The 13,363-nt window shown below is 45.4% G+C and overlaps 1 protein-coding gene across 1 annotated transcript in view; it reads left to right on the forward strand.

The window, feature by feature from the left end:
* The window catches only part of HSPA9 (heat shock protein family A (Hsp70) member 9), a 1,477,986-nt gene that overhangs the window by 267,338 nt on the left and 1,197,285 nt on the right, over positions 1–13,363 (forward strand). The window contains exon 3 of the mRNA XM_044068990.1: positions 12,202–12,289. Within this exon, the coding sequence (XP_043924925.1) occupies positions 12,202–12,289 (88 nt within the window). The remainder of the gene's footprint in view (positions 1–12,201; positions 12,290–13,363) is intronic.

Here is a 13,363-nt window from a genome sequence, read left to right on the forward strand (position 1 = left end):
TAGCTTTGCAGACTAGACTTGTTAAGCTTATGGGGCGGTAATTACCAGGGTCCGTGAGGCGCCACCTTTGTGGAGTGGGACCACAGTTGCCGTCACGCCACTCCTTGGGCACGTATCCTGTGGTAAGGCTGAGATTAAACAGCTGCCTTATGTGCGGGTTTAATTCCTCATTTAGCTCGTGTAGCACACAGCCGGGGACACCATCGGTCCCATTGATGCTGTGTTTTTAGCTTTAGAGAGCAGCTTTCACCTCCGCATTTGAGATGTCCGGGAGGCTACACTCCGCTGGGATAGTTATCTCTCCTTTAGCCGGGAGAGGGGGGTGAAGTTTGCACTGAACCTGTCTGCCAGTATGTTGGCAGTGTCTGTGGGTTCAGTGATTTTTGTATCATTTTGGACTAATTCTGAGCATATCTGTGAGTTTCCACCCAGGTTGCTAACATAGCTGAAAAAGGCCTTATGATTGTCCTTTGAATCCATGGCAATCTTTCTCAAAATTGGCCTTAGTTGATTTTGAGTGCTCGTATTTCATTACTAATAATGATCAGGGGTGACTTCCCTTTTATGGATTTTGTTCTATCATGTAATAGCTTTCTCCTCTTATTGTAAAGTTTGTTAATGGCTGGGGTCCACCAGACTGGACGTTTGCCCTTTGTGGTAAGAGTCTTGGTTTTATTTGAGATTGCCTGATCCATGCAGTCCTGGAGGTGTTCATAGAAGGCATTTGTAAGGGCTTCCGCAGCTTGGGTTGTGGTTTCCTCTGACTCAGGGGCCTTGAAGGATACCACACCAGTCTTGAGTAGTGTGAAGTTTGCTTTAGAGAAGTTCTTCACTATGGTCTTTTTGTTTGGGGTGGGGGGATGTGGATTTCCAGTGAGATTAGTTTATGATCAGATCTCACCAATGAGGGATATACTTCGGTGTGGAGCATTTTGTCCCCATGTTTGTGACAATGAGATCTAGTATATTTTCTCCTCTCGTGGGAACAGTGACTAGCTGTTCCATGGCATTTGAATTTATGAACTCCAGGAACCGTTGGGCTAGAAAGTTAGGGCTTGAGTAATGTTCCCAGTCTATATTCGGGTAGTTGAAGTCACCCAATATGATGGTGTTTGGAGATACATTTATACCCTCCAGTGTCTTCAGGAAGGCTGTGTGGGGTTCCTGAGTTTGAGAGGGTGGCCTGTAGCATGCTACAATTTGTAGAGCAGTTTTGCCTATTGTTAGTTGCACCTGGATGGTTTCCGAAGCTTCATGCGTTGCCACCAACCTGGAGGTGTGAGTATCCTTTATGAATATGGATACACCCCTTCCTTTTGTGGAGTGGTCCGGGTTTTGGGGCGGGCATGATATGAGGTAAAACCTAATAGTGCCGGGGTGCTCTCAGGAGCCATGAACCAGGTTTCAGTTACAGCACAGACATCGATGTTCTCCATACTGAGAAGGGCCTCGAGTGCGTGCATTTTGAGATTTAGACTTCTGGCATTGAGCAGCATTACCCTCAATTTCTTCCCATTTTTGTTTTCTAGGGTGGTAGGTTTAGAATTTGAGCCTTGCCTAAAAAGGCACTATGGGGTGGCAAGAGCCTTAGCCAATATCCGGAATCCCAGGGTGACAGGTGCAAGCCGTCCCTTATGAAGCAGCGTGGCTTGTCAAGCATGTCATCCCAGGCAGACAGACACTGGATCCCCTTTGAATGACACCAGACATTAAGCCAATTGTTAAAGCTGATCATCTTGTCTCTATATTGTGGCATCATTCTTGGTGAAGGAAGGATACTGCTCAGGGTTAGGGTCATACCTGCCTGGGCTACATAATCAGAGAGCTCCTCTGTCTCTTTTCATGCAGTCCAGGAGGTGCGTCTCAGGTCGTTCACACCAGCATGGACAATGACTGTGTCATATTTGTACTTGCTGTGGAGTGACCAGTGCTTGTGTTATGTGGCGGATTCTAGCGCCCGATAGGCAGCTTACTGTGACCCTCTCCTTGTTCAGCCTGGTGAGTGGGACGTCAGTGTGTCTGACTATGGAGTCACCTATGACAAGTATGTTTGGTGTTGTATTTGGCCTTAAGGGCTGTGACTGCTTTGCACACTGCTTTTGTGGTTTATGTGTTGCTTGTGGGGTGTCTTGAGGTAGCAGTTGTTTGGGTGTCTGCTTTGGAGGCCTCTGCTGTTTAGGTAAATTTTTACTCAGAGCCTCCGAGTATGTCTTTGTGTGTATGTGTTTGATTCAGTGGAGTGGTAGCATTATGTGAGGCTGGTTTTGTGGTGTGTGTAGTTGCCTTCTCCTCCTGTCTGGTCTTGCCAGTCCTGAGTTGAGAGAGCTCAGCCTCCAGTTTGGCTAAATAGCTGCATCTCTCGCAAGTATTTGTGTTATGTGGGAGGAGGAGAGGGTTGTCTGTGTACATGAGGCAGTTATAACATTGCCTCAAGATTCCCAGATTCACCAGCTGGACCGGAGAGGAGATTGACAACTGACCTTTGGACATGCTAGAATAATATTGGGAAATCCTTAATTGAAAACAAGGGCCAGTGGGGAGTGAGGGTGTAGTGCTTTTAATTTTTAGTGCTGACTTATATAATTGCTTTAGTGAGCAAGTGCCAGGTAACTTGAGTGCAATGTGATACAAGTAACTAAATGCAAAAGCGACAAACAGTAACTTTCTTTCAAGTGAAACAAGGAAATAAGTACAGTAAGCAATGCAGATATCACTAGTGATCCACAGAAGCTGAGAAGTTGCGTATTAGGTGAATTAGCTTCCAGGAAATAACAAGCAAACAAACAACAAGTATATAAACAAAGCTAGATTCAGTAGGCCTGGATCTAGTCTATGCTAGAGCAAACAAGGTGAACCAATTTCAGTAAGATACAGTTCAAATATTCAGGCACTATAAACCTTTAACCAGAAAATTCCCAGCTCAGAAGGGCAGAGTCCAGCCTCTTCTCCCACAAGAGTGCAGTCCACGAACCTTCTTAATGTAAAATAACTGGCCTGAAGCCCAAGTGCCTAAACCAGAACTAATACACTTGGACACTGGGCTCTCAATCAGCAGTTCCCAACTTAGAAGGATGAAAGCTACCTGTCCTGCCACCACAGTGCTTGCCACAAACCTTCCTAATGTAAAACAACTGGTCTGAAGCCCAAGTGCTTAATCCAAAAGACTTGAATGATAGCTACACTTTAATCAAGTTACAACCAAGCAGTAATAAATACCACTGAATACTTTAGAGAATGTCTGGATTAGTGCTCAAGTTACACAAACAAAGCTAGATCCAGCAGGCCCGAATCCAGTCTATGCCACAGCAAACAAGGCGCACCAACTTCAGTAAGAAACAGTTCACATATGCATGCACTATAAGCCTTTAACCAGAAATTCCCAGCTCAGAAGGGCAGAGTCCTGCTGGGGACTCGCCAACCAAAGGCTCAAATTTCGCCTCCAGAGCTGTCGGCCCCAGTGCTTTCGGTGCCTAGAACTTCGGCTCCATTAGTGATTTTGGCTCTGTCCTCTCCTGCAACCTTCTATACATCGGCACAGAGGGGCTCCTCGGTTCAGACCATTACCACTGTATCGGCACAGACCGTTCAGTCGGTGCAGACCTTGACTGCGTCGGCTCAAATCTTCCTTGGAACAGAGGCCCTTATTGTTGACTCCAGTTTTGTCGGTTCCAACTTCGGCACCAATCCCTGTGTCAGTGTAGACTATGACCTCTGCACCGATGACTTCAGTGCAGATCACCGTAGTCCAGTGTTTCTCAGCACCGTTGTCCTCTGTACGGTCAAATGAGATGGGCGCAGAGTCTGCTTCTGTGGACAGGCCTGTTTCTCCCTCAGTCTCCGTGAGGTCCACTAGAAGCCTTTCCAAACATGTGTTGCGTCTTGTGGACCAGGTACTCTTGGCCAGAGGTATCCCACCACTCAGGAACTATCCTTCCTTGGGAGGTGATCACCCATCTCCAAAGACCCCTTCTTATTCTCCTCCATCGCTTTTGAGGTCCATGGGTATAGCAGTCTTTCCCTTCTGCGGTTCCCTTTATGGATCTCACTAAGGAACCGCAGTTGCCTTTGTGGCAGGAAAGTTTTGCTACGACCCAGGATGTCAGCTGTGACACGCATAGCTTGCTGCTCCACAACCATCCAGGGACTCTGGGTTGGCAGGCTGAGCCACTTAAGGGAGGAGTGACCCCTGCCCTAGACATACACTCCTGTTCGGGTGGACCAGCCTTCCAACTGATGGAGAAGGCTTTCGCTGCTGCTGGCAATACAGGACTGTCTATACCTCCGCCCTCCTCTGGTACACTGGTTCCACAAGTCACATCTAGCGGACTCCGGGTGCAAGGGCCTCAGGACATATTCCCTCAGGAATCCCCTTTTCTGCTGTTTTCTCCAGCTTCTCCCGCTGAGGAGGTCCACCGGAAAAGTTCATGTAATTGGAAGCACATGGACTCCACAGAGGAGTCCCTCACCAGAGACACAGATTTCGATGAGGGGGAAGGATCCCCTCTGTCACCCTCTGAGGTATCCTTTGGCGATATCCTCTAAATCCTGAAACAGAGGTGACTGGCAGTCCTCTAATCTGACCTCTGAGGAATCTGTTCCTGCAGGCCTTTCACTCCCAGCCCCCTACCTCCTGGTTTACTCCACCTGCCAATGAACTTGTCCAGCTCATCGTGCAGCATGCTTGGAGGGCTCCTGATACCGTCAACGCTATTCCCCGGAGGCCAGATAAGATCTTGTCCCCTCCTGCTTCGGATCCCCATTGGTCCAAAGGTCTTCCTGTGGATGCTTTGGTGGTGGCGGCCGCCATAAAAAAGATCTGGCAGAAGAAGAAAGCCAGACTATCCATCCGCCTAACAGAGTCCCAGGCCTTGGACAGGATAGGGAAGCGCACCTTTGCATCAGCTACCTTTTGCTATCGGCACATTTCATCAGGCTTCAAAGGGATCTGGTTTCTGAGCTCTCTGAAACCTTGGCTGGTGCCATGTCTGATGAGGTGTGTGACAAAGTGGCCTCTCAGCTGGCCACCATTGAATCTATTTCTAACTATGTGACTGATATCTCACGCATCAGAAGGAGTAGCTAGAGCAGCGGGTTCCGCTGCGGTCTTGAGACATGCCTGGATGCGCTTGTGCAACTTTGCCGAACCCTTTGTCTTTTCTTAATGCTCCCATTGAGCCCTCCTCGTTGTTTGGGCCTAAAGTTAAAAGCAAACTGGCCAGATGTGAACAGGACAGTAAGACCCTTTCTGCTGTAGGTGTCCGTTATTATTCCCCTCAACGTGCTTTCTCCCGAAACCAAAAGAGTGGGAAGATATGGTTCAAGAAGTCTCAGGGTCCTTTCTGTGACACATAGGCCGAGTTGTCCCCCAGAGGCAGAGGGGGAAACTCACAGGGAAGACACTCCTTTCGGGGCAGAGAGGGACTGCGTAATCAGGGTTCCAGGGATTCTTTCCCTGGTCAATCCTACCAGTGCTCCTGAAGAGCGGCCCAACTCAGTTCCTTTGGAGGTAGTTGGGGGACGTTTTTCCTTGTACCCTTCTGCCTGGCTAACCATCACCACCGATTCTTGGGTACAAAGGATCATAACCAGAGGTTATCATATCCCCTTAGATCTTTGTCCCATCCCTTCAAAAAATATTCCCCACGTTCCACCCAGTCAAAGGGAAGAAGCAGCACTAGAGATAGAAAAGCTGCTAAGAAAGTCATCCAAATAGTCCCTCCAGACCAGCTAGGATCCGGATTCTACTCGAGACTATTTTTGGTGCCAAAGAAAACTGGGGACTGGAGACCAATTTTGGATCTCAGTGTATTGAACAAGTTTGAGAGTACAAAAATTCCGGATGGTCACAATAGTCTCCTCCAGCTTTTGGAAAAAGACGATTGGATGTGTTCTATAGGTCTTCAAGATGCATACTACCACATAAAGGTAGACAGGCCATCAAGAAGATTTCTGCACTTCTGTGTGGGAGCCAGTCACTACCAGTTCAGAGTACTGCCCTTCGGACTCTCTACAGCCCCCAGAGTGTTCACAAAGTGCATGGCAGTTGTCACAGCTCACTTGCGACTTCAAGGATTCCAGGTGTTTCCATACCTAGACGACTGGCTCATTTCCGCCCTCACCAGACATTTACTGGAAAAAGCCTTGACATACTCTCTCCTCGCTGCTCAAAGGCTAGGCATAACCATAAACTGGATTTCAATCTCACCCCATCTCAGTTGACAGAATTCATAGGGGTTATCTTGGACAAATAACTGCAGAGCTGCTATTCCAGAGCACAGAATTCAAAGGATAAAGCAACAACTAATTCCAGTTCTTTCAAAGGAAAAAAAATCCACTGCTCACTTGGTTCTACAGCTATTGGGTTCCATGGCAGCCTCCATCACCATTATTCCCCTGGCCAGGTTTCACATGAGGCTTCTACTCGCCCAATGGTATCCTTTTCAGCATTCTCTTTCAGTCATGATTCGAGTAACCCACAGGTGCAAACAGGATTTAAATTGGTGGTTGACGCACAATTTCACAATGGTCTCGCCCCTTCTCCCCCCAGCAACACAAGGTCACAGTGACCTTAGATGCCTCCCTGATGGGGTGGGGGGGACTATGTCAGGGACAGACAGTCCAAGGCACTTGGTCCCAACTGGAGGCCCATCTGCATATAAATATTCTAGAGCTGAGGGCGGTGCTTCTGGCGTTGCAAGCATTCCATCCCCTGCTGCCGTTTGTGACGATTGTGATTCAATCAGACGACATGGCGGTGGTCTGGTACATGAACAAGCAAGGTGGAACCAAATCTTACCCCCTTTGTTGAGAGGCCATGAGGATATGGCAATGGGCGATGACTATAAATTGTTTTCTTCTAGCAATGCACATTCCCAGGAGTTCCAACGTGGTAGCAGACGCTCAGCAGGTGCATTCTTCAACTTCACGAGTGGTCCCTGAATCCTTTGATAACTGAGATCTTCCACCGCTGGGGGTGTCCTTGCTGCGACCTCTTTGCACCCCCGACCAGCTACAAATGCAGCAACTACTTTGCTCTGATTTCCCCCTCCGGGGCAGTCACCCAGGGATGCTCTAGTTCACGATTGGCCCTCGGATCTTCTTTATGCATTTCACCCTTTCCCCTCATTCCCTAGTTTCTGAAGAAAGCCCAGCGTTTGAAGAGCAAGGTGATCCTCTTGGCACCATATTGACCTAGACAGATTTGGTTCCCCTTCCTTTGGCCTCACCTACTAGATCGACCATGTATTCTCCATCCAACCCGGAGTTGATCTCGCACCCACAGAACCAGATTCATCCCAACCTGAACAGCCTGAAGCTAACTGCTTGGCTACTCTAATTCCCCTGATTGCCAGGCAGAATGATCTTTCTTTACCAGTATGTGATATTCTCATTGCTTCTTATAAGTCTTCCACTAGAATTACTTATCTGAGCAAGTGGACAAGATTTACCTGTTGGCTGAAAGATAAACAAGTAGAGCCCTTTTCAGCACCAGTGTCATTAATACTAGAGATAATCGGGTCTGTCGGCCTCTACCATTAGAGTTCACTTGGCTGCAATTTCTAATTTTCATGAGGGTATCCAAGATTCCTCTCCTGTCCCATAAATTGTGCAAGACCTTCATAAAAGGTGTGAATCATCTGAAGCCACCTTTCAGAGAAACCTATTCAACCATGGGATTTATTAGTTCTACAAGCTTTGACAATGGCACCTTTCGAACCAGCCTCTTGCGACTTCAAGTATTTTTCATGGAAAACCTTGTTTTTGGTCGCTATTACTTCTGCCAGACGTATTATTGAACTTCAAGATTTATGCATCAAGAGTCCCTACTTGATTTTTCATAGAGATAGTGTCTCTGAGAACTTATCAGTCATTTCTGCCTGAAGTGATCTCTGAAATTTCCATTAATCAAGCCATTGAATTGCCAGTTTTCTTTCCCAATCATTCAAACAGAGGCGAGTATTGCCTACATACCCTAGATATACACAGGCAAATCCGTTTTTACTTTAACAAGACTAAACCCTTTTGTAAATCTGACCAGTTACTTTTGGCCTTTTCTGGATCTAGATTAGGATCTGCTGTTGCTAAGGTCACATTAGCTAGATGATTGAAGGACTGTGTGACCTTTACACACGACGTAATATCTCGTTGCCTACTACCATGAAAGCTCATTCAACAAGCTTTTAAGCGTAGTAAACAAGCAACTTCTGCTGCCTTCCATGCCAGAGCTTCTTTACATGACATCTGTGCAGCTGCAACTTGGGCTACGCCTCATACCTTCATCATTCATTACAAATTGGATTTGGCCTCCAGGGTAAGAGCATCTTTCGGTTCTATGGTGCTCAGGAATGTCCTTCCATGAGAGCCTCCCAGGAATAGAGGTAGCTGGGGACTCTGTCCCATGTGTAAGGAATGAACGACTGTTAATATCGGATAAAGAACTTATGTCTTACCATAATGTTCCATCTGTACTGTTGATCCTCGTTCAGTCATTACGACCTTCCCTCCTGTGGTTTCTAGTGGATCTCGCCATCCGGTTCTCTTAGGTTATTTGACCAGAGGTAGCCTCTACCTTCTTTAACTTGTAAACTCAATCTGAGGTAACAGGGAGAGGGGGATTGTAGGTAAGAGTTTTAGCTCGAGAGTTTGGAGCTGACGCGTGCTTGGAAAATGGCCGGCTTGGTTCTGAGCTCGGAACCAATACCCATGCGTAATGACTGAACGAGGATCAACAATACAGATGGAACGTTATGGTACCACAACTTTTTATGTGGTACATAAACAGGGGGGTACCCATTCATACCCCCTCTGCAGACTAGCCATGGCTCTGTGGACACACAGCCTTGAGCTACCAAGTGCATCTACAGGCTCAGTTCCTGCCAGGAAAGCTAATTACCTTGGCAGATGAACAGAAATCTCATGTACCCACACGAGTGGAAACTGGAACCAACAACTTTCAACACGGTGATAAACAAGTGGGGGAGCCCAGATATAGACCTGTTAGCCTCCCCACAGAGCTACCAATTGGACAAATTCTGCACAAGGACTCCCCACAAACAAGCTTGGAAAGTGGATGCCCTGTCCTTCAACTGGAAAAATCAGTTTATGCCTTTCCTCCTCTGTCTCTCCTCTCCAAAGTACTACTAAAGATCAAACAGGATAAACCAAGGATGATACTGATTGCACCAGACTGGCAACGCCAACACTGGTACCCCTTCTTGCGCAGTGTCTCATTACTGGCACCATGGCACCTGCTTCAGACCTCTACCCTGCTGTCCCAGCAGGAGGACCAGATTCTGCATTCTCCGCTTCAAATACTGAACCTGGCAGCCTGGCTGATTACTTGATCTCTCCGTTGTCATCCCTCAGTAAGCAGGTGTTGGATGTCATTCTGGAGGCAATGAGGCCTAGTACTAGAAAATCTTATGCTGAAAAATGGACGATTGTGTTCCTGGTACCAAATTCAAGGAATGGGCACAGCAGCACCCAATTTACCTCAGATTCTTCAATACTTAACTGAGATGCTTCGCAAGGGACTTTCCTTTTCCTCCAGAATTCATGCCTCAGCCGTTTCAGCTCATTAAAACACAGAACCCACCCCTCTTCTCTCCTCCACTGCTTAAGCAAGTTCCTCAGAGGGGCCAAAAACCTAAGACCACCCAGGAGAGCATGAACCCCGGCCTGGGACCTTAACTTTGTATTGGGAAAAACCTCACTCTACCTCCTTTTGAACCAGCTGCAAGTGCAGAGTTAAAATTCCTTTTTTGGAAAAGTGTTTTCCTTTTAGCAATCACTTTAGCAAGAAGGGTGTCTGAATTACAAGCCGTTATGGCAGTGGAGTCTTTCATGCGGACAGGGTGTCCCTCAGGACCAATCCCTCCATGCCCAAGGTAGTATCCACTGTGGCTCTTAATTGGTCCATTCATTTGCCAACCTTTTCTAATCCACAGAACAAAGGGAAATGGATACTGCACTCCTTAGATGTGCTCAGACAACTTAGATTTTACTTGGACAGGACTAAACGTAAAAGGAAATCTGAACAGCTGCTGGTGCCATTTGCTGCAGGGGCAGAGGGGAAGGCCATTTCAAAGCAAACATTTTCTAAATGCATAGGCCATTGCATTCATTTTTGCTATAAGCACCATGGAAAACCTATCCCCCAGGAGACAAGACCACACTCAACCAGGGCTGCATCTACCTCTACAGCCTTTCTCAGAGGTGTCCCTACCAGGGACATCCTAGAAGCTGCTACCTGGAGTTCTGTACATACTTTCACCAAGCATTACCATTTGCCAATTTTCTCTAAATCCAGAGCTGGTTTTGCCACTGCAGTCTTGCAGGGCCTTATAGCTGATCCTAATGCTATCTGAACTCCTCCTCCCATCCTTAGCTTTGGGAATCTACCCAAATGTGATGACTGCAACAGTGAAACAGGAAGAACATAGTACAGTTGTGTACACTTACCATAAATGTAGATGTTAGTGTATTCACTGTTGCAGTCCTGGTTACCCTCCCCTCAGCCTCTGAATTCTATAAACTATACCTCTTTGCTTGCTTACTAAGCTTAAAAGCTTTTTGGTGTATTTGCTTTTTTGTTGGAGGTGTAACCTTGTATCATTGCTTTCCATTATTGGGGCACCTGACATCTGGGGCAAGAAAAACTGATGTAATGTCATCGGCTGCATGCTTTACACCCCTGACTACCCAACGTCATGGAAGATGAGACAACCGACACAGGACCCAAGACTTTAATAATCTGGCGGACTGAGGGCTACTGCAAGCAGATAACCCAAATGTGATGACTGTAACAGTAAATGCACTCCCAACATTTACATTTATGGCAAGTGTACCCAACTGTACTTTCTCCCAAGTTGATAAATACTGGACCCTGTTGAAATAACACCAGTAGCTAAGCCAGTTATTAAATCAATTCTTTCTATTGATATTGTGGCATCAGCCTTGGTGGTCGTAGAATACTGCTCAGTGATAAGTTCATACCTGCCTGTGACATATAATCTAAAAGTTCAGTCATGTCTGTTCATATAGTCCACGAAGGTGTCTGGTTTCATTTACACCCACATGGACCGAGTCATGACATATTGGCACTTAAGATTTAGTAACCAGAGTGCCTGCATGATCTGAAGCAACATTCCTGGGTTTTCCAAATATTGTGGTATAAACTGTTAGGAGCAGTTGAGTTCACCAGTTTGGGGTAGCTCTGCATAAAGTATCTGAGCTGTACAATGTTTTATGGTAAGATGCTAAAAAGCTATTGTTACTCTATTGAGTGGGAAAATATATTGTGTTCCTGCAGGTGCCTTCATGCCCTGTATAATTTTAAACTTTTAAAGAAGTGCATTGACTGTTTATACCAAGCATCTATACACTGAAGAATGTGCAGTCTTTCTCCTAAGTTTAGCAGCGTGTCTCATGCCTGACCTGTTTAATCCTCCACCCACCTGCCCCTTACATTTTGTGTACAGTGCCTCTCCATGAGCATTCCAGCACTGAGGTTAAAAGGTTTAAGTTCAGCTTTTGGGCCAAAGTATGGGTGATTTTGTAAGTTTTTATCCATTGTGATACAAAACCTGGGCATGTCTGCTGCCTTTTCACTTCGAGTGAATTATTGTCAACTTGCCTAAAAAGTAGGTTAAATTGTACTTCAGATTATTTGCTCGGTCACATAATTGACGCCATCAAAGATATAAAAGAATTCTAGCCAGTTCAGCTTTAGGGGTACATCATAGTTGTGTGAATGTCACAGCTTTCTGAAGCTGATTGGAAGGTAGGTTGTCAGGACATTCATCAGGGAGATGATCTTGTGTTAAGCTGTGGGAGGGGCTTTTAATATCTGATCTTTCACAGAACAGTTGGACTAAAGGGGTAGATTCATAGCATCTGTATGATAGAGATGGCATTTCTGAGAACCAACTTATAATTTGTATCCTAGTTGTTATTTTTAGCAGTTTGTTTTGAAATTTTGAACATGGCTAAAAGTATGAGGAGAGAAGAATGTTTAGGTGACAATGTACTTTACTAATTTTACTGCTTTTAAACGACTGTAGCCATGGTCAGCTTTTTTAGCTTTAATCCAAGTATGTTATATGTGCTTTGTTTTGGAAGATTTGCATCACATGGTAAATTTTCTGGTGCTTTCCTATGCTTTTCAACATTTCACACTATGAAAATATTACTCTTTCACAGCTCTGAACCCATTAAAGGTGCAGTTATTGGTATTGACTTGGGTACCACAAACTCGTGTGTTGCGGTTATGGAGGGAAAACAAGCTAAGGTGAGTAATCCCACATTGTACTGTGAATATCCACATAACTTCAGACACTGTGCTGTTTCCAGGTTATAGCGCCTTGGTTGCATGCCACTTACAGTTCTGTTTTGTGTCCCAGTAAAGTCGATAAGGTATGTTATTGCATTTGAAGGATCGTTGGTGAGGCTTGCATTGCATGAGCTCTGTTTTCAGCATCCTGTGGAAAGATGTACGTTTTCAGTGTGTGTTCAGAAACTGTTTACCAGCGGGTTGAGAGTAGCAATAGTCCTTTTGGCACAGTGGTTTGATCTCTACTCGACAGCTGCTTGGTGTTAAGAGCCACTTGTGACCATTGGAAGGCCTGCTTTTTGTATTTCAGTATAGCTTTTCACAAGTTTCTCTTTGTGGGATGTTGGGATGTAATTGGCAGGTAGGAATTTCAATTTGATTTTTTTAACTGAAGTGGTGATGGTTGCAGAGTTGCTTTCACTGATCTTTAATGTTGCACGTCATTTTAAGGGGAAACAGCAAGTGAAAAAAATATACAAATCCCTAACAATGGTTTGTGTGTGTTTATGGAGCCTGTGTTTTGTATTGGACTTCATTAAGCTATCAGTAACGAGGCCAGTGTCTCAGCTTGGTTAGTTCAGTTATCTCAAACGTATTTTCTGGTTAAAGCTATTATATGGTGTTATACTAAAATGTTCAGTCATCCTTCAGACACACACAATTTTTCTTTCTAGTTTACATTTAAACCACAAGATTCTGCTGACATGAGTGCTCTGGAGAGGTTTCTGTTATTGCATTCACAAGCATTTTTAGTCCAACTCAGATTTTTTTTGTTTCCTTTTTCTTTGTGTGGTCTCAAGTCTCACTTTTGAGTCTTTGGTATTGTGCTCTGAGCTACCAACATTTTAATTCATTTTTGGCTCAAGATGAATTTGGTACCACCAGTGGTATTTAAAGCATCATAGGAACTTCTCAAAAGACCAGACACTGGTGGTTGATACCGAATGAGACGCTTTTTAGAACAGGTAGCCTTTATGGTTAGCCATAAACATGCAGTTTGCAATGTTGCAGGTGAAGCAGGTAACTTACTTT

The sequence above is a fragment of the Protopterus annectens genome, chromosome 4.part0 (genome assembly GCF_019279795.1).
Source record: "Protopterus annectens isolate FY-2018-M chromosome 4.part0, PAN1.0, whole genome shotgun sequence".
Taxonomy (NCBI): domain Eukaryota; kingdom Metazoa; phylum Chordata; order Ceratodontiformes; family Protopteridae; genus Protopterus; species Protopterus annectens.